The sequence below is a fragment of the Canis aureus genome, chromosome 11 (genome assembly GCF_053574225.1).
Source record: "Canis aureus isolate CA01 chromosome 11, VMU_Caureus_v.1.0, whole genome shotgun sequence".
Taxonomy (NCBI): domain Eukaryota; kingdom Metazoa; phylum Chordata; class Mammalia; order Carnivora; family Canidae; genus Canis; species Canis aureus.
Genome location: NC_135621.1, coordinates 33772458 through 33794450, shown reverse-complemented (window position 1 = coordinate 33794450; position 21993 = coordinate 33772458). Strand labels below are relative to the sequence as shown.

The 21993-nt window shown below is 41.6% G+C and overlaps 1 protein-coding gene across 12 annotated transcripts in view; it reads right to left on the bottom strand.

The window, feature by feature from the left end:
* Positions 1-21993, bottom strand: part of BPIFC (BPI fold containing family C) — a 60394-nt gene that overhangs the window by 38081 nt on the left and 320 nt on the right. For 2 of the 12 annotated variants that reach the window (XR_013389169.1, XM_077914730.1), the window contains exons 1-3: positions 21616-21823; positions 19068-19166; positions 3108-3201 (exon numbers count right to left, since the gene is read on the bottom strand). Coding sequence is in view for 10 of the 12 variants with exons in the window: in XM_077914730.1 (XP_077770856.1) it covers positions 3108-3125 (18 nt within the window). In the remaining 2 variants the exon portion in view is untranslated. Of the gene's footprint in view, positions 1-3107; positions 3202-4648; positions 4764-19067; positions 19167-21041; positions 21103-21615; positions 21827-21876; positions 21896-21993 lie in introns of those variants that run through there. The other 10 variants (XM_077914733.1, XM_077914737.1, XR_013389170.1 and 7 more) reach the window with 10 other exon arrangements.

The following is a 21993-nucleotide window of genomic DNA, read 5'->3' as shown; positions in this document are numbered from 1 at the left end:
GGTTGAAATAATCTCTCTGCCCGGCATGTAGTAGGGCTTCAATAAATATTTGCTAACTGACCAACTGACTGGCTTACAAGATTCTGGTTAACAAAGAAAGGTTCTAGAAAAGTGTGGGGAAAAATGAGAAAACCAAACCATCATATAAATAACTCTCCATTTCTACAGTGAAAAAGCATAATAAACTAAAGCAGAGCTATTATTTGTTAATGGAATAAAAACTAAAATAATGAATTTGGTTTTTTTTTTCACCATTTACAAAACTCACAACAATTTTTGGAGGTTCATGTTACTATTATCCTACCTCCATCTTAAGCATGTGGACACAGAGACTTGGAGAGTCTGAATGACCCAAGACCATATAGTAAGTGAGGCACTTGGGAACCACACCTTTTTCTTCTGACTCCCTATTCTAGTGTTTATGAATTTTATTACTTGGTAAGTGTTGGATTTTTCATTTTCATCTCGGAACTTTAGGAGATGCTTGATGCCATCTTCTATGTGGAAAAAATCATTAAGCATCTGGAGATTTTAAAGCATTAAAGTGCAAATCCTTTCATATTTTCTTGGGCATAAATAGAGTTTTAAATGCCTTTCCAGCTGCAAAAATTCTATTTTCTCTTCACTGGGTAAAGGAAGTCTCTGAAATGGTCTACTTTGACAAAGGTCCAGGAACTCAAAATTGCACATAGAAAAACATATATTTTTTAGAAATTTTATGAGTGAATGAAATTACTGAGCTATAAGAGGATTGTACGTAACTTTCAGGTGAAGTGTTTGTTAGGATGATAATTTATGGGCAGAGGAGGGAAGGAACCTTGTCAAGCAAGGAGATGAGTCCTAAAAGGTTAAGTAATTTGGCTGACAAGTAAGGGCAGGATGAGTTGCCCGCTAAAGGAAGGGATCCAAGATGACTTAAAAACCCTGCCGACAAATCACCTATTTTGTTGTTTAAGGAATTATTTCTTTCCAAGATTCAAAACCTCAAAAGTCATTACATTTCCATACCAATAAATGGACAGAATAACACTTCTAAACTAGATGGCCCTACCATAGCAACGTTTTTCTAGATATGTCTCCCGAGGCAAGGGAAACAAAAGCAAAAATAAATTATTGGGACTTCATCAAAATAAAAAGCTTCTGCAACGTGAAGGAAACAATCAACAAAACTAAAAAACAGCCTATGGAATAGGAGAAGATATTTGCAAATTACATATGCAATAAAGGGTTAGTATCCAAAATAATTAAGGAGCTTATATGCTCAGGACCCCAAAATTTTACAGTAATCTGATTCAAAAATAGGTAGAAGACATGAACAGACATTTCTCCAAAGAAGACAATCTCCAGATGCCCAACAGACACATGAAAAGATGCTCAACATCACTTATCATGAGGGAAATACAAATCAAAAGTACAGTGAGATACCACCTCACACCTGTCATAATGGCTAAAATCAACAGTACAAGAAACAATGAGTGTTGGCAAGGGATGTGGAGAAAAAGGAACCCTCCTATACTATTAGTGGGAATACAAACTGGGGCAGCCACTGTGGAAAACAGTATGGAGTTCCACAAATAGTTAAAAATAGAATTGCCATATGATTCAGTAATTGCACTACTGAGTATTTACCCCCCAAAATACAAAATGTTATTCAAAGCGATATGAATCCCTTTGTTTCACCCCTATGTTTCACCCCTATGTTTCACCCCTATGTTTATAGCAGCATTATTTAAAATGGCCAAATTATAGAAGCAGCCGAGTATCCATTGAGAGATGAATGGATAAAGGTGTGATACATACACAGACACACACACACACACACACACACACACACATGCACTCAGTGGAATTTGATTTGGCCATAGAAAAGAACAAAATCTTGCCATCTGCAACAACATGGATGGAGTTGGACAGTATAATACTAAATGAAATAAGTCAGAGGAGGAAAAATACCATATGATTTCACTCATATATGGAATTAAACAAAGCAAATAAGCAAAGGAAAAAAAGAGAGACAAATCAAGAAACAGACTCTTAACTATAGAGAACAAATTGATGGTTAGCAGAGGAGGTGGAGGGGATGAGTGAAACCGGTGATGGGGATTCAGGAGTGCACTTGTTGGGATGAGCACCAGGTGTTGTATGAAAGTGTTGAATCACTATGTTGTACACTGAAACTAATATTACATTGTATGTTAACTAACCTGAATTAAAATAAAAATGAAACAAAGACATAAATATATTAGGTGACCCTTGCCGTTCTGATGACCAGAAACAAGAAAACTCTAGAACAGCTTAGAAAATTCCTGAGACAGGTCGACTTACCATTGGTATTTACTGAGGGGAGTTTTATAGGCTTTGGAAAAATCAGTTAAAGGAGATGATGGATGAAATGCAGCCTTTAAAACAGGATCAAAGGTTGGAAAAATTAAGTCCAATTGGTTTAAGGAAGCCTAAACTGTCAGAATATTCCAACTTAATGGTTAAAACAAAATGTGTATAAGACATCTAAATCAATAGGTATAGGATACGAGGAGAACTGGAGGCTATTTCAAGGAATTCAGCTCTCACATCTGATTTTTACCAAGATCTCAAGTGACAAGGGCATTGAAAATTTACACCTAGCCTTCCCCAAACTCCTTACTTAACACAAACAGGTTAAACAAGTGGGAGGGCCTTAGCTCTGGCAGGATGTAGGTCACTGATGTGGTTTGAGACCTGGGTCCCAGAACACAGACATCACAGCAGCCCCTTCTTCCTAAATCCACACTGGTTCAAGTTAGAGACAAGTTAGAATTTTCTTCCATTGAGTTGGGTTCCCCCCTGAAATGAAGGCAAAAATAAGTCCAGAAGATTGAGTGACTGTCTTAACATTGCTGAATGAGGCAAATGTCAATCTGTCATTCACACCAACTCTCTTTTCTTAGACCTGCTCATAGCCTTCTGGGTCGGCCTAAGTGACATAAAAGACAAAACAGAAAAACCTAGGCAGACAATGACTCAAGCCACATGACAGCGGACTGACCAGGACATCGCCAGTGGAGAGGGTAATCCCCGCTGGGAGATTGTGCGCTGGCAGAGATCTGAAGTTTGCTCACGATTCTTACCTCAAGCCGAGGAAGCATCCAAAGCTGGGGAGTACCTTCGATTCCTTCTGCCTTTGAAACTATGTGTTCCCCACTTGAGCCTTGAACCCAGCTGCTGAAAAGACAAGATAATTAAGTCTGAATCATCTACAGGTGGATTTTTTTAAATGCCTCTTTCAAAATGTGATACATAATTGCTACACTTCAATTGCCCAATAGCATGAATGAACACTACAGTCTCTACCTAGATGAGCAGACAATGCCACCCATGCAATGATTACTCCCTGTAATACACACACACACACGCACACACACACAACTATTATGACTACATTACCAGAATGATTAAGTCATGACTTTCAATGTACTGAAAAAGGTGTCAAATTGCATTGAATTGGAAGAGGAAGAATTTTCCTTTCTGGGATAATAAGCCAGTTTCTCCTGCTCAGGGTACCTAAAGTGGATGGCTCCACCACTATCCAGAATACCTTTTGGACTTTTGGTGGATCAGATTCAGTCTGAAAGTGTGAGGGTTGATAACCGGGCTGACCTAGTTACCACCTTTATCTTTCAGGGTAGGAGCACAGATGGGATCTCTAAGTGTCTGCTCCCTTTCGGGGTTGTTAGTGCTTTCCGCTCCCAGCATTTCTTTGAGGTTAAGTTGGGTGGGTGCCTGGACTCCTATGTGACTTCACATCGGTAGGTTCTAAACCCTATCTGCCCTCCCATCCCCCATGCTTCAGTCATTGCATTTTACATGGCCAGGGATCTGATTGCATGAAGTATCTAAGATCTTATTTATAATCTTCTGGGTAAGATAGGGCAACCAACTGCCCTGGTTTTCTCAGGATGCAGGATTTTCAGTACTGGAACCAGAACAGGGATGCCTGGGTGGCTCAGCTGTTGAGTGTCTGCCTTTGGCTCAGGTCGTGATCTGGGGGTCCTGGGATCCCACATTGGGCTCCCTGCATGAAGCCTGATTCTCTCTCTGCCTGTCTCTGCCTCTCTCTCTCTGTGTCTCTCATGAATAAATAAATAAATAAATAAATAAATAAATAAATAAATAATCTTAAAAAAAATAAAACCAGAACAGTCCTGGGGAAACCCAGGATATTGGTAACCTTAAAATGAATAGTAGGCATGTTACTTGGCACTGTCTAACTCCTGACAGCTTTTCAGGTTTTTCACCTAGGGCACCTCCAGTTATGCTTATCCATTTAACTTGTATTTCCTTAGGGACAAAACGTGGATAAAAATAGTATCTACCGGGGATCCCTGGGTGGCGCAGCGGTTTAGTGCCTGCCTTTGGCCCAGGGCATGATCCTGGGGACCCGGGATCGAATCCCACGTCGGGCTCCCGGTGCATGGAGCCTGCTTCTCCCTCTGCCTAGGTCTCTCTGCCTCTCTCCTCTCTCTCTCTCTCTCTCTCTCTCTGTGTGTGACTATCATAAATAAAAAAAAAATAGTATCTACCTTGATACGTTCTGGTGAAAAAAAATGTTGGTAACCGTCAGTCTGTTTGGGCTGCTATAGCATATAAACAACAGAAATTTACTGCTCACAGTTCTGGAGGCTGGGAAGTCCAAGATTAAGGAGCCAGCATGATCACGTTTCCCTGGTTCATAGTCAGCACCTTCTGGCTGTGTCCTCACACAGTGGAGGGAGCCAGGGATCTCTCTGGAGCCTCTTTTATATGGCATTAGTCCCATTTATGAGGGCTCCACCTTCATAACTTGAGCACCTCATAAAGGCCCCACCTACAGATACTATCACCTTTGGGGATTAGGATTTCAACATATGAATTTTGGAGGGATACAAACATCCAGATTATAATAATAATCTGTAAGAATTTGCTCTTAAAACTGAGAAATGCTATCAAATTTTATTCATTAGTATGTGGCCTTATCAATGGTGATACAGGGTGAACATTCTCTCCTCATAGAATCACTGTCAATCATCACAGATCCTACGCATTCAATCCATAAATATTGGGCACCTACTATGTGCAAGGACCTCTTCAGTAAAAACAATAGGATCCCCAGGCAGGTGAAGTTTATTAAACAAAGATATAAAACAAACAAACAAACAAACAAGCAAACAGCAAAATAAATAAAAATGTATAGATTGTGACACATGCTATTAAGGAAATAAGGGAATGTATTGGTGTGGTGGTCTTGTAATTGGCAGAGTGCTGTCACTGTAGGAGGCATGCTCGCTTTGTGGGATGGTCCAGGAAGTCTTCTCTGAGGAGGTCAATTTGAGCTGAAATCTGAGCTCTGAAGGGAATGGGAGGAGAGAACAACAAAGGTGGACAGTATGCCTGTGCTGCATGAAGGATAGAAATACTGGTATTAGGCACCTAAAAGGTGTCAGGTGGGTAGTTGAAGTTCTGGGGAAAGTTTGGCCAGAAATATGAATTTCTAAGTCATAATTCTGGAGGTGAAATGAAAGGCCAGCAGTGGACAGGTACATGTGAGGCAGTTTCCCACAGTGCAGGTACTACGGAGGGTTGTGGGATAATCTCAGGTGCTTGACAGATAAATACTTGAAATTGTATTATTATTGTTTTTAGTGTGTGAGGAACAAAAATACACAACCAGACATGGAAGAAGAGGCATGACATCATAGATCACAAGGAAAAAATTTATAAAATACCTTATATATTTCTGTCCCTTCCTCAGAATCTTCCCTGGGTGGCAGTACCAGTTTCTCCCCACCCTCCCCCCTGGTCCTAGGTTTTCCCTCTATCTGTCCTGCCCAGAGTGGCTGCTTGGCCCCATCTTCTTCCCCTGCTCCCCTACTACCCAACTGCCTCATTCCTTTTCCCTGTCAGTAAGATCCCTGTCCTGCTCAGCCCCCTATTTGCCTCTCCTATCTATTAAGCAGCTGCATAGGATCTGCTAGAGTTATAGGGAAGCTAAACATTATAACACAGTAGTATTTTTCTGATGCAAATATTAACTTTTCCTTTTGTCCTGGAAAATCTGAAAGCCTTGGTGGAAACCTGAATCATTGTTGTTCATTCTGGGGCATCTGGCACAGGATTTGAGGGGAGTTCTCAGGAAGTGTGGCCTGAAGATAGTAAATTGGGGCTCTCGCCTCACAGGGACTTGCCCTGCCCACTCCACTGGGGACCCTGAGCAATTTACTCCACTCCTCGGTCTCAGTCATCCTCTGTAAAAGTGGAGATCACACTTACTTTTCAGAGTCAATGAGAGTTAAACTGAATGAACTAGCACATGGTTTTTCATACAATATTAATGAGATGCATTATTATGTTTCTCTATTTTTATTTTAAACATACAAAGTTTAGTTTCCATGGTATATATTTTTTCATTTACCTTCTATTTGGAAATTTGTAAGTTTTTCCTTTACATAGCTTCCCTTTAAAAAATGTACATACAGTTTTTTAAAAATAGTATTTTTTTTAGAGAGGGAGGGAGAGAGAGAGAGAATCAAGAAGACTCTGTGCCGAGTGTGGAACCTGACTTGGGGTTCAATCTCACGACCCTGAGATTATGACCTGAGCTGAAATCAAGAGTCAGGCACTTAACTGACTGAGCCACCCAGGTGCCCCTAAATAATTGTACATAGAGTTTAAGAAGTAGGCTGACTTATATAGAGAAGGAAAATAAATAATGGTGCAGCTCAGGCAAGACATGGAATAATTCTAGAAAAAGAGGCTCAAATAATTTGAGTTTAGGAAACAAAGATAGCAGAAGAGAGGGCAGCTAGTTTGTTTTTGTTTAGAAGGGGCCTGAGAAGTAGGCTCCTTAGCCTCCTTTCTACTCAGGGAGTGGCTTTCAGGCGAATTTGCTGAATTCATCATCACAACAAAATCAAGTAGCACTATGTCTAGTTTCACTATTTATTTTAACTTTTCAGATTTAACTGAAAATTTGCTGGGAACTCTTGCTTATCCAGCCTACCCACGATGGCAATCTACAGGCAAGATTAATTATTTCACTTACTAATGGCTGACAGCATGTTAGTCTCTGCAGATCAAGGGACACCTTTAATTAAAACTCCAAAGAAACATCATAATTAACTAGGTAGAATGATTGTTCATTAAAGAAAGATTTCAAAGTGCAGTGTTGAGGAACTGAGTGTCCTACTGCTTGGTTTCTAGACTTGTCTGGGCTATTCTCATATAGAAAAAAAGCAATCTGAATACCAGGCTTTTTTTTTTTTTTTTTTTTTTTTTTTTTTTTAGCTGAAGACAAATTTTACTATTCTTTGCAGGAGAATAAAGTGACAGGGGAGAGGGATCATCTGTATATGGGGGGGGTGTGAACCAACATTTTGTGTTGGTGAGATCTGGTTAAAGGGACACCCTGAAGAGGGAATAAGAAGTAGGAAAAAATAAGAGCTAACATTTTTTGTTATGCTTCGGGCACCAGCCATATATTACCTTGCTAAATACCCATCAAGACTGTATGAGGTACTAATATTATCTCAATTTTATAGGTGAGGAAACCAAGAGGTTAAGTATATGCCTAAGCTTAGGTGGAAGAGCCAAGACTCAGGACCCAGGTGTCTTGCTTTCCAGAGTCTGTGTTCTTAACCCTAATGCCAAACTGCCTCTTCAAGAAGGTCGCTATAGAGCAACCCACAGCCCAGGGGACGCGGAAGGTGAGGAGAGAGAAGGATGCTGTTGCTAGGCAATAACATCTGCTTTTTCCAAGCTGCTAACTGAATCTGTGAGAGTGACACAGATATATGTGTTTGTTTGAAGTTGCTAGCTTAGTCCTGAATGGAGGAAGCGGTCTGGAATTTGTGTGGCTCTCGAGAGAGATCAGTAACCCTACCGTTCACTCTGGACAGGCTCAGGAGACATCTGGCAGAGTCATCCTATCACCCGGCAGCATCTCCCCCTCTCTTCCCAGCTCTGTCCCAGGCCACCCTCTCTTGATGCCTGTGATGACTAACCCAGACCATGGCTCTCCCGCTAGTCACATTCTGGAATGGTTTATAGTAAGGAAGTATAGTAAGAAAGTATAGTATAGGAAGTCCACTTCTTTCTGGTTTTGAAAAATAAACAAACCCACTTACTCACCTCGCTTATCAGTTGTCTAAAAGGGAGTTACATTTTATTATTTGCAGTTCAAAGTGAATTTAAATTCATGTTAAATTTGATATGAACATACATATGTCTTTATGAGACATATTGTGGAACCAACCAGACAAGACAGTGTGATATAACTCTGAAATGTCTGAGAACCACCACTGTGAGCCCAGTTCAGACAGACAAGGATTTCTCTACCTCAATGCTTATTGACATTTTGGGCCATAAATCTTTGATGTGGAGGCTGTCTTATTATGCATTGTAGGCCCCTGGCCTCTACCCTGATGTTATTAGCACCACTTTCTCCTGCCCTAGTTGTGATAAAAATGTCTCCAGACTATGGCTAATGTCCTTGGACAGGCCTTGATTAGAATCAAGAAAATGAAGTATATTAAAGTATTCTATCTAGCCCTTGCTATAGAAAATGGCACACCTCTGGGGGGTGGGGTGTATGTCAGATTCTAATATTCCTAATAATATTCTTAATTTTCAAATACATATTTGAATACATTCTCCTGGTCATCGATTCAAATACTGAGGCTTATGTATCAAGATGTGAAAATCCTTGATGTTCCTCCCACCCCTTATCCCTGTCTTCTGTATACCTCCCTCTAGTTTGCTTTCCAAGAATATTTTTAAAATATTATTTATTTATTCATGAGAGACACAGATAAAGAGGCAGAGACATAGGCAGAGGGAGAAGCAGGCTTCCTGCAGGAAGCCAGATGTGGGACTCGATCCCAGGACCCTGGGATCATGCCTTAAGCTGAAGGTAGATGCTCAATCACTGTGCCACCCAGGCGTCCCTCCAAGAATATTTTTATTTCTTTCTTTCAATAGATTCCAGACATCTTCATTTGGTCCTTGGATAGAGTTTTAATCATTTCAACAACTTCTAAACATCCTTTTCCTAACTTGCATGATTCTAATTTCATTCCACAATACTTTTTAAGGTCCATTTCAATTTCTCATCAAGCACAGCAGCTACCTAATAGTGTTTTATAAGTGTTGAGAAAACCCAAAACAACATAGCAAGACCACATGGTATAGACCAGTGGTTCCCAAAGTGTGGCTTCACAGTAGCATCACCTGGAAATCACTAGAAATGCAAATCCTCAAGCCCTTCTCCAGACCTGCTAAATCAGAAACTCTGTGTAAATTAAAGCTCACGATTCAGGAAAATGGATTTGACTTAAGTAAACACTCAGACTAAGGCCAATATGGCTCTCTCTGGTAGAGACAGAATGAAAACCTTACTTTCCAAACACATATATCAAGAATTCAGATATAAACATGGATATCTTAATGCCATTTAAAAATTTTGCTTAACCAGTCCTAACTTGGGGGTCGGGATTGAACTTTGTGAAGATGGATTATATTTCCCCTTGAGAAACACATAACCTAAGACTGGAGAAAGCCTGATGTGCAAATAATTGCACTGTGATATGATGGGTAACATTGAAAAGCATGTTCCAAGTGTTCTTGGAACAAAAAGGAGCAACGCACTAAGAAGAATATCCCAGGAAGAAGGATTAGCATGTGCAGAAGCACAGGAGCACACAAACATATTTGGTAGGAGAGGACGTAAAGCAGGGGAAGAAGCATTTTGGAGTAATGCAGTGTGAGTATTCTATAGGGGTCATTGGGTAGATTGAAGAAAGTGGCTTCTAGCTGGACTACGAAGAGTTTTCATCATGCACAGAAATTTCATTTATATTCAGAAAACTAAAGGAAACACAACAATAAGGAAAAAAACAATTAAAAAGTGGGCAAGAAATTTGAGGACCATCTCACTGAAGATCTATAGATGTCAAATAAACATACAGAAAGATGCTCAACATCATTACTAAGAATTGCAAATTAAAGCAATGAGACACAACTATCTATTAGAATGGTTAAAGTTAAAAACAACCCGACAATACAAATCAATGGTGAGGATGTAGAGAAACAGGAACTCTCTTTCATTGCTAATGGGAATGCAAAATGGTACAGCCATATTGGGAAACAGTTTGGCCATTTCCTACAAAATTAAACCTAGTCTTGCCATAGGACCCAGCAATGGTGTTTCTGGGTGTTTATATAACTGATTTGAAAACTGAGGTTCATGTAAAAACCCTGCACAAACTACAAGTGTTTATAGCAGTTTTATTCATAATTGCCCCAAACCAGAAGCAACCGAGATGTCCTTCAATAGATGAATGGATAAACTGTAGTACATCCATACAGTAGAATGTTATTCAGCCTTAAAAAGAAATGAGCTATGAAGCCACAAAAAGACATAGATTAATCTCCACTGCGTATTACTAAGTAAAAGACATCAGTTACAAAGCCAGAAAATGCTACATACATTATGATTCCAATCATATGACATTCTGGAAAAGGCAAAATTAAAGAGATGGTAAAGAGATCAGTAATTGGCAGAGGTTGGGGAGCAGGTGATGGTGGAGAAGGCTGAACACAGGGGATTTTTTATATTAGTGAAACAAGACATTACACATTTGCCGAAACTGATAGAACCTACAGGTCAAAGAGTGAATCTTAACGTATGTAAATTTTAAAAAATCACATAGGAGACTGAGGGGTCCAAAAAAGGGTGCAGAATGTGAGAAAAGAATCTAAATGTCTTATAAATGTATGAAACAACCTTGCTGAAGGGGACTGGGAAACAAGGTGCTGACCTGTGTCACTTTGGGAATGAATGAAGTCTGTAAGATGAAGGAACAGTTGTTGGAACACTGTACTCCAGTGGACAATGGGTTAAATCCTGAAGCTATTATACACAGATGCTGGAAATGAATGATTACGTAAATGGATGGTGGATGGGGGGAGCTAGATTTGTCACAGTTGGGTTAGTAAGTTACAGATAAGCAAGGAGACCAGAATGGTCAGGTGGTAATGGATTATAGGTGGAAATATCAGAAAGAACTTATGCTCAGCTTAATATAGATACAAATGGCTATGTATGGATATTTGTGGGGGCATGATGGCAGAGGAGTAGGGTCCCCAAGTCACCTGTCCCCACCAACTTACCTAGATAACTTTCAAATCATCCTGAAAACCTACGAATTCAGTCTGAGATTTAAGGAGAGAACAGGCTCCCTGCGTGGAGCCTGCTTCTCTGTCTGCCTGTGTCTCTGCCTCTCTCTGTGTGTCATGAATAAATAAATAAAATCTTTTTTTTAAATTAAAAAAATTTTTTTAAATTAAAAAAATTTTTTTAATAAATAAAATCTTAAAAAAAATAAAATAAAGAGAGAACAGCTGGAATGCTACAGTGAGAAGCGTTTGGGCTTCTATCAAGGTAGGAAGATGGAAAAAAAATAGAGAAATAAAAAAGCATCCAAGGGGGAGGGGCCCGGCGAGAGCCTCCAGGACAGGAAAGCCCCATCCCGGAGAAGCAGAAGCTTCACCAATCTTCCCGGGCGGAAAGGCGCTCTCAGGGAGCTCGGGCAGGATCCCAGGAGGGGCGCGGATACCCTCAGGCTCCCAGGGACACTAACACACACCTGCACCCCGGGGGAGAGCGTACCACACCCCGCGGCCGAGCTCCCTAAAGGGCTGCAGTACGCGCCCGGCTGGACCCAGGAGTAGCTCGGAGGGGCTCGGGCAGAGGCTCCCCGGGGAGGGGGCTGCGCAGCCCCAGGAGCACGATTCCAGTGGTGCAGGCCCCGAAGCCCAGGGCGCCGGGGGACACAAGACAGCAAGGACGCTCCTGCCGCTGGGCAGCCCCGAGCTGTGCAGATCGGCGCCCCGCCCCCAGAGCATCCAGGCCTCTGCGGACTGGGAGCTGCAGTAGTTACTGCTGACTCCAGAGCTGGAGACCTGGCCACCACCACCGGTGTTGTTCCTCCTGGTGTCACCTTGTACCTGGGACTGAGCAGGGGCCTCACAGGATAAACAGCTCCCACTGAGCCGTGCACCTGGCAGGGGGCTGGGCAGCTCTCCAGGTGCACACACCTGAGAATCAGCACAGCAGGCCCCTCCCCCAGAAGACCAGCTGGAAGGACAGGGGAAAAGCAAGTTATTGACCAAGCAGCCCTGGAAAGTTCCAGGGGAAGTTAAGGGATTTACAGTATATAGAATCAGAGGATACTCCCCCACTTTTTTTTTGTTTTCTGTTTGTCCCCCCCCCCTTTTTTTTCTCCCCTTGTCTCCTCTTTCCAGTACAACTTGTTTTTGGCCACTCTGCACTGAGCAAAATGACTAGAAGGAAAAACTCACCACAAAAGAATCAGAAACAGTCCTCTCTCCCACAGAGTTACAAAATTTGGATTATAATTCAATGTCAGAAAGCCAATTCAGAAGCACAATTAAAAACCTACTGGTGGCTCTAGAAAAAAGCATAGAGGATTCAAGAGACTTCATGACTGCAGAATTTAGATCTAATCAGGCCGAAATTAAAAATCAATTAAATGAGATGCAATCCAAACTGGAGGTCCTAACGACAAGGGTTAATGAGGTAGAAGAATGAGTGAGTGACACAGAAGACAAGTTGATGGAAAGGAAGGAAACTGAGGAAAAAAGAGAAAAACAAGAGATCATGAGAATAGGTTAAGGGAAATAAATGACAGCCTCAGAAGGCAAAATCTACATTTAATTGGGGTTCCAGAGGGCGCCAAAAGGGACAGAGGTCCAGAAAGTGTATTTGAACAAATCATAGCTGAGAACTTCCCTAACTTGGGAAGGGAAACAGGCATTCAGATCCAGGAGATAGAGAGATCCCCCACTAAAATCAATAAAAAAAACGCTCAACACCTTGACATTTAATAGTGAAACTTGCAAATTCAAAAGATAAAGAGAAGATCCTTAAAGCAGCAAGAGACAAGAAATCCCTAAGCTTTACAGGGAGAAGTATTAGGATAACAGCAGACATCTCCACAGAGACCTGGCAGGCCAGAAAGGGCTGGCAAGATATATTCAGGGTCCTAAATGAGAAGAACATGCAGCCAAGAATACTTTATCCAGCAAGGCTCTCATTCAGAATAGAAGGAGAGATAAAGAGCTTCCAATATAGGTAGAAACTGAAAGAATATGTGACCACCAAACCAGCTCTGCAAGAAATATTAAGGGGGACTCTGTAAAAGAAAGAGGAAGTCCAAGGAAACAATCCACAAAAACGGACTGAATAGGTATCATGATGCCACTAAATTCATATCCTTCAATAGTAACTCTGAACGTGAATGGGCTTAATGACCCCATCAAAAGGCGCAGGGTTTCAGACTGAATAAAAAAGCAAGACCCATCTATTTGCTGTCTACGAGAGACTCATTTTAGATATAAGGACACCTATAGCCTGAAAATAAAAGGTTGGAGAACCATTTATCATTTAAATGGTCCTCAAAAGAAAGCAGGGATAGCCATCCTTATATCAGATAAATTAAAGTATATCCCAAAGATTGTAGTAAGAGATGAAGAGGGATACCATATCCTACTTAAAGGATCTATCCAACAGGAGAACCTAACAATCATGAATATTTATGCCCTGAATGTGGGAGCTGCCAAGTGTATCAATTAATAACCAAAGTTAAGAATACTTAGATAATAACATACTTATACTTGGTGACTTGAATGTAGTGCTTTCTACAATTGACAGATCTTCTAAGTACAACATCTCCAAAGAAACAAGAGCTTTAAATGATACACTGGACCAGATGGATTTCACAGATATTTATAGAACTTTACATCCAAACGCAACTGAATACACATTCTTCTCAAGTGCACATGGAACTTTCTCCAGAATAGACCACAAACTGGGTCACAAATCAGTTCTTAACCAATACCAAAAGATTGGGATCATCCCCTGCATATTTTCAGACCATAATGCTTTGAAACTAGAACTAAATCACAAGAATTTTGGAAGGATTTCAAACATGTGGAGGTTAAGGACCATCCTGCTAAAAAATGAAAGGGTCAACCAGGAAGTTAGGGAAGAATTAAAAAGATTCATGGAAACTAATGAGAATGAAGATACAACCATTCAAAATCTTTGGGATACAGCAAAAGCAGTCCTGAGAGGGAAATACATTGCAATACAAGCATCCATCCAAAAACTGGAAAGAACTCAAATACAAAAGCTAACCTTGCACCTAAAGGAGCTGGAGAAAAACAGCAAATAGATCCTACACCCAGCAGAAGAAGAGAATTAATAAAGATTCGAGCAGAACACAATGAAATAGAGACCAGAAGAACTGTGGAACAGATTAACAAAACCAGGAGTTGGTTCTTTGAAAGAATTAATAAGATAGAGAAACCATTAGCCAGCCTTATTAAAAAGAAGAGAGAAAAGACTCAAATTAATAAAATCATGAATTAGAAAGGAGAGATCACCACCAATACCAAAGAAATACAAATGATTTTAAAAATTTATTATGAGCAGCTATGCGCCAATAAATTAGGCAATCTAGAAGAAATGGACGCATTTCTGGAAAACCACAAACTACCAAAACTGAAACAGGAAGAAATAGAAAGCCTGAACAGGCCGATAACCAGGGAGGAAATTGAAGCAGTCATCAAAAACCTCCCAAGACACAAAAGTCCAGGGCCAGATGGCTTCCCAAGGGGATTCTATCAAACGTTTAAAGAAGAAGCCATACCTATTCTACTAAAGCTGTTTGGAAAGATAGAAAGAGATGGAATACTTCCAAACTCATTCTATGAGGCCAGCATCACCTTAATTCCAAAACCAGACAAAGACCTCACCAAAAAGGAGAATTATAGACCAATATCCCTGATGAACATGGATGCAAAAATTCTCAACAAGACACTAGCCAGTAGGATCCAACAATACATTAAGAAGATTATTCACCATGACCAAGTGGGATTTATCCCCGGGATGCAAGGCTGGTTCAACACTCGTAAAGCAATCAATGTGATTGATCATATCAACAAGAGAAAAAACAAGAACCATATGATCTCAATAGATGCAGAGAAAGCATTTGACAAAATACAGCATTCATTCCTGATCAAAACTCTTCAGAGTGTAGGGATAGAGGGAACATTCCTCAGCATCTTAAAAGCCATCTACAAAAACCCCACAGCAAATATCATTCTCAATGGTGAAACACTGGGAGCCTTTCCCCTAAGATCAGGAACAAGACAGGGATGTCCACCCTCACCACTGCTATTCAACATAGTACTAGAAGTCCTAGCCTCAGCAATCAGACAACAAAAAGAAATAAAAAACATTCAAATTGGCAAAGAAGAAGTCAAACTCTCCCTCTTCGCAGATGACATGATAGTCTACATAGAAAACCCAAAAGACTCCACCCTCAGATTGCTAGAAGTCATACAGCAATTCGGCAGTGTGGCAGGATACAAAATCAATGCCCAGAAATCAGTGGCATTTCTATACACTAACAATGAGACTGAAGAAAGAGAAATTAAGGAGTCAATCCCATTTACAATTGCACCCAAAAGCATAAGATACCTAGGAATAAACCTAACCAAAGAGGTAAAGGATCTATACCCTAAAAACTACAGAACATTTCTGAAAGAAATTGAGGAAGACATAAAGAAATGGAAAAATATTCCATGCTCACGGATTAGAAGAATTAATATTGTGAAAATGTCAATGTTACCCAGGGCAATTTACACATTTAATGCAATCCCTATCAAAATACCATGGATTTTCTTCAGAGAGTTGGAACAAATCATCTAAGATTTGTGTGGAATCAGAAAAGACTCCAAATAGCCAGGGGAATATTAAAAAAGAAAACCATATCTGGGGGCATCACAATGCCAGATTTCAGGTTGTACTACAAAGCTGTGGTCATCAAGACAGTGTGGTACTGGCACAAAAACAGACACATAGATCAATGGAACAGAATAGAGAATCCAGAAGTGGACCCTCAACTTTATGGTCAACTAATATTTGATAAAGGAGGAAAGACTATCCACTGGAAGAAAGACAGTCTCTTCAATAAATGGTGCTGGGAACATTGGACATCCACATGCAGAAGAATGAAACTAGACTGCTCTCTTGCACCATACACAAAAATAAACTCAAAATGGATGAAAGATCTAAATGTGAGACAAGAATCCATCAAAATCCTAGAGGAGAACACAGGCAACACCCTTTTTGAACTTGGCCACAGCAACTTCTTGCAAGATACATCCATGAAGGCAAAAGAAACAAAAGCAAAAATGAATTATTGTGACTTCATCAAGATTAAAAGCTTCTGCAGAGCAGAAGAAACAGTCAATGAAACTAAAAGACAACCTACATGGGGATCCCTGGGTGGTGCAGCGGTTTGGCGCCTGCCTTTGGCCCAGGGCGCGATCCTGGAGACCCGGGATCGAGTCCCACGTCGGGCTCCCGGTGCATGGAGCCTGCCTCTCCCTCTGCCTGTGTCTCTGCCTCTCTCTCTCTCTCTCTGTGACTATCATAAATAAATAAAAATTTTAAAAAAATAATAGACAACCTACAGAATTGGAGAAGATATTTGCAAATGACCTATCAGATAAAGGGCTAGTATCCAAGATCTATAAAGAACTTATTAAAATCCACAGCAAAGAAACAAACAATGCAATCATAAAATGGGCAAAAGACATGAACAGAAATCTCAGAGGAAGACATAGACATGGCCAACATGCACATGAGAAAATGCTCCGCATCACTGGCCATCAGGGAAATACAAATCAAAACCACAATAAGATACCACTTCACTCCAGTGAGAATGGGGAAAATTAACAAGACAGGAAACAACAAATGTTGGAGAGGATGTGGAGAAAGGGGAACCCTCTTGCATGATTGGTGGGAATGTGAACTGGTGCAGCCACTCTGGAAAACTGTGTGGAGGTTCCTCAAAGAGTTAAAAATAGACCTGCCCTACGACCCAGTAATTGCACTGCTGGGGATTTACCACAAAGATACAGGTGCAGTGAACTGCTGGGACACCTGCACCACAATGTTTATAGCAGCAATGTCCACAATAGCCAAACTGTGGAAGGAGCCTCAGTGTCCATCGAAAGATGAATGGATAAAGATGTGGTTTATGTATACAATGGAATATTACTCAGCCATTAGAAATGACAAATACCCACTATTTGCTTCGACGTGGAGGGACCTGGAGGGTATTGTGCTGAGTAAATAAGTCAATCAGAAAAGGACAAACATTATATGGTCTCATTCATTTGGGGAATATAAAATTAGTGAGAGGGAATAAAGGGAAAGGAGAAAAAATGAGTGAAAATATCAGTGAGGGTGACAAAACATGATAGACACCTAACTCTGGGAAATGAACAGGGGTAGAGGAAGGGGAAGTGGGCAGGGGCTTGGGCTGACTGGGTGATGGGCACTGAGGGGGGCACTTAACGGGATGAGCACTGGGTGTTATGCTATGTGTTGGCAAATTGAACTCCAATAAGAAATTTTTTAAAAAAACCAAATGGCTATGTATGGAAACGGTGTATACATACACGTATCTCCTTGCTGTGTCAGGTGAAAGGCTTAGAAGCAATAATACCTCAATAGCAATGACCACACGTAGCACTCAGATCTTGGTTTCTAATACCACTCTCCAGTGAAAAGAACTAGGGCACCTTGGAAAAATGGCTGATTATAGGGTTGGGGGAGGAGCTTAGATCCAAAATGGTCCTAAAGTATCTTACAATGCCTGAAAATAAGAAAGTGCTAAAAAACAGAAGAACAAAAATCCACAATGATGTCAAATGGATACAGTAGCCAAGTGAAAGATTTCCCAGTGGCCAAAGCTGGAAAAATCTGAGCAACAAAACAAAGTAGTATTGGATTATAAGCCAAAGTATAAAATAAATATAAGTCCATGGGATCCCTGGATGGCGCAGCGGTTTGGCGCCTGCCTTTGGCCCAGGGCGCGATCCTGGAGACCCGGGATCGAATCCCACATCGGGCTCCCGGTGCATGGAGCCTGCTTCTCCCTCTGCCTGTGTCTCTGCCTCTCTCTCTCTCTGTGACTATCGTAAATAAATAAATAAATACCTTAAAAAAAAAAAAGTCCACACTGATGTAAAGGTTTGAATAGAGAATAGACAAATCTCCTGTACAGAAGAAATTCGAATAATTTATTTAGATACTTCATCCCTAATAAGGTGGAGCATAACTACCACTCTAAGTGTGGCCTGTGCATAGTGGCTTTCTTCCAAAGGCTATAATATGAAAAATAGAAAAAAGGAGTACTTTACAGTGGAGAAGCCAAGTGATCAGAATTAACAGCAACTGGGAGAAGTCATATTGACAGTATGCACTGTTGATGTGTTGAGAATGGCATCTTGACTTCAATGGTTTTCCTCCCAGGAGTACATTACCTTAGTCTAATCATGAGAATACATCAGACAAATCCCAATTGAGGGATGTTCTACAAGCTACCTGGCTGGTAATCATTAAAACTGTCAAGGTCATTAAACTGTCATAGCTGAGAAGAGCCTAAGGAGACATGATGACTAAGTGTAAGGTGGTGTCCTAGACAGGATCTGGGAACAGAAAAAGGACATTAAGAAAAAACTGAGGGAATCTGAATAAAGTAGGGCCTTTGGTTAATACAAACGAATCCACATCAATTCATTAATTGTGATAATGTTCCACACTCGTCTAATATGTTATTGATAGGGAAAATTGGGGATGTGGTATATAAGTCTTTATAATCATTCTATAAATCTAAAATCATTCTAAAATAAAATGTTTATTAAAAAAGTCTACAGGAAGGGTATGTATTCCCATAGAACAGTGACATTGTCCCTTTTATTATTCTATAAAATGGTCCATTAACATTTTTTGTTTCTGAACTCTTTGAAAGTTGCAGCAATTGTCGCTTGCAGACATTAAAGTGACATCCTGCAAGAAATTTTAAAAAGTTCTCAAGGAGGGAAATAGTTGAGAGAAGGGGTATATAACATTGTCATAGATCTTTGAAGTTTTGGAGGATTATCCTCTAGAGTACCTTAAATCTTGCTGGTGCCTTGGTGATGTTCTGGTTCTCTTCCAGGACCCTTCTAAACCTCTGTGGTTGGATTATTTCTGCCATGTTGGTGGTTATACCCTGTTGGGCAAATGATTGAGACAAAGATCCCAGTTAGTTTAGTTTTCTATTGTTTTAATAAATTATCACAAATTTAGTGGTTTAAAAAAAAACCAGAAAAGGTATTATCTCAATCTTTAAAACAAAGATATGGGACGCCTGGGTGACTCAGCGGTTGAGCATCTGCCTTTGGCTCAGGGCGTGATCCTGGAGTCCTGGGATCGAGTCCCACGTCAGGCTCCCTACATGGTGCCTGCTTCTCCCTCTGCCTGTGTCTCTGCCTCTCTCTGTGTCTCTAATGAATAAATAAATAAAATCTTTAAAAAAATAAAAAATAAAACACAGATATATTTGATACATTCTTATTACTATTTTCATTTTTATTGATAATAACTTATCCAGGTTTACATCGTACTAAGAGGTAGACTGCGGTAGATGGTCTTTAAAGATGGCCATCATATTAGCCTTGCACTGCTTTCTCCAAGAATGGTATCTGAGAGAGAAATAAACATCTTGTTGGTCACTATTATTTCGGATCTCTTAGGGCAGCTGAAGCTATATCCTTAACTAATAAGGCCTCCAAATATAGCCATTTTCCAGCTTCTATTATTTCTGCCTCTGGAATATCATACCTGTCCACCCATCATCTCTATTCTTACTGTCATCCTACTAATTCCTTTTTTTTTTTTCTCTCAGTTACCAAAAGAGCCTTCAAACTCAGCTGGTCTCCAATCCAGTGGTTTTCAAGGCAATTTCGCCCTATAGGGAGTATGTGGCAGAGTTTGAGGACAGCTCTGGTTTTTACAATTGGGGGAGAGGTTTCTAGTAGCATTTTGTGGATAGATCAGGGATGCTGCTAAACATCCTACAAGGCATACATGAGTCCTCCACAACTAAGACTCAGGAAGCCCGAAATGTCAACAGTGCCAAGGTTGAGGAACCCTGATCTAATATATCCCCTACACTCAATAGGTGATAGGTTCACATTTCAGATCTCAGCTATGCCCCTTGTGGTGTATATCTGTCAGACTCATGGCTTCCTACCGTCTTTTGAATGGCCTTTCTGCATTGAGGAAATTCCAATTATTTCAGGTCCTGCCTTTCTAAGGAAGAGTTTAGACCCCCAATTTCAGTCTCCTTTGCAGCCAGGACTCAGACGTGGGCCTCAGTCTCCCTCAATTAGATGCCCCCTATGAGCCTTTGATTTAGAAGTAAGGTGAGAAAATAGGCTCTTTTGGAAGCTTGGCATTTTGTTGGTGCAGGAGGCTGTAACAACTTGTGGCATTTGAAGGTGGCAGCCATTCTGCAGTGGTTGTCAGGGTGACAGCAGTGTCATCCCGGGGCGGGGTGCGGCAGCAGCAGCAGCTGCAATCCCAATCAGTCATAGTAGTTTCCTCACCAGGCCAGTTCTTCAGCGTGGTTCTGAGTTTCACTTCTGGAATTAGCCCGGAACCACTTCTTTAGTCCTTCACAGAATTCCCGGAGCTATCGGTATCCTTTTTAACATGTTCCCTGTTAGTCAGCCAGACTCAATCTCTATTGCTTAGAACCAAGAAACCTGATAAAGAATCCCCTGCTTAAAACTCTGCATTGGCTTCCCATACATTCTAGAATGTGTCTCAAATCCTTTGCTTAGCTCAAAGCTTTATCTGGAAAAGTACCCACTCTGTCCTTCCCTCTGGTCACACTGAGCCACCCTGCTCCTACCAGCCTTCCTTAATCTCATATTGCTTGCCACTAAAGAATTTAGGGGCACAATCACTCTTCTGTATGTACCCCACCCCTCGGGATTGTTCTTTATAATAAAAAAATCATTACACTCTACTACAAGAGTTGATTCATTCAACTGTAAACTCTGCACTCATTCTTTGAGTCCCCAGGCACCTGGAATAATACCTGGCCCAAAGTAGGTGTTCGATGCCTGTTTGAAGATCAGGACGTGGACAAGTACTGCCACCTACTGGGAGAAACTTCATTCAACTCTAATAATGATTTGGACAATGGCTAGCATACAAGGATGAAATCTGACCATTCCCTAAGTTATCATCATTGTTGTCCGACTCCCCAGGGTAGGGTTCTCCCAGGCGGCTCCCAGTGATCCCTGTCCAGTGCTATTCATGCCCTTGGGTTGATCCTCCCACACTGAAGGGTTGGCTCTAATGACAGAAGTGGTGGTGCCTGCCTTCCGAGGCTAGAGCACAAAAGACATCGCAGCTCCTGCTTTGGTCGTTCCGGGACCACGTGTTAGGAGGGAGGCCAGATGCCGTGTCGCGGGGACACTCCATTGGCCCTACGGAGGGGTCCACGCCGTGGAAACCAGGCCTCCCGCCCACAGTCGGGGGAGCTCTCCTGCAAGCAGGTTCTCCAGCCTGAGTCAAGGCTTCAGGTAACTGCAGCCCCGGCCTACATCTTGCCTGGAATCTCTAGAGACCAAGACAGACCCACCCACCCAGCCGTGCCCATACAGAACCTCTGGGACAATTAATATTCGTAGTTTTAGGCTGCGAAGCTTTGGGGTGATTGCTGAGCGACACACTACTCCTCTCGTCTCCGACACAGATCAGGGGACCACAAGCTGTTTCATATTTTGCTGTTCCACGAGGAGACGGGCAGAGCCTGGGCTGCACCGCAGGCTTCTCAGAGCCGAGGCCTGCGGCTGGAGCTGAGCGCCGCGGAGCACAGGCGGTACGAGCCCGGCACGCCCGGGCCCGCAGAGCGGCGAGTCACGCACCCCGCAGCCGCGCCCTCGGCGGAACGTCCTCCGCGGCCGCCTGGGAGGAGCCGGCACAGCCCTGGCCACGAAGGGGCCGCGCCGCCCCCGCCCCCGCCCCCGCCCCTGCCTAGGCCC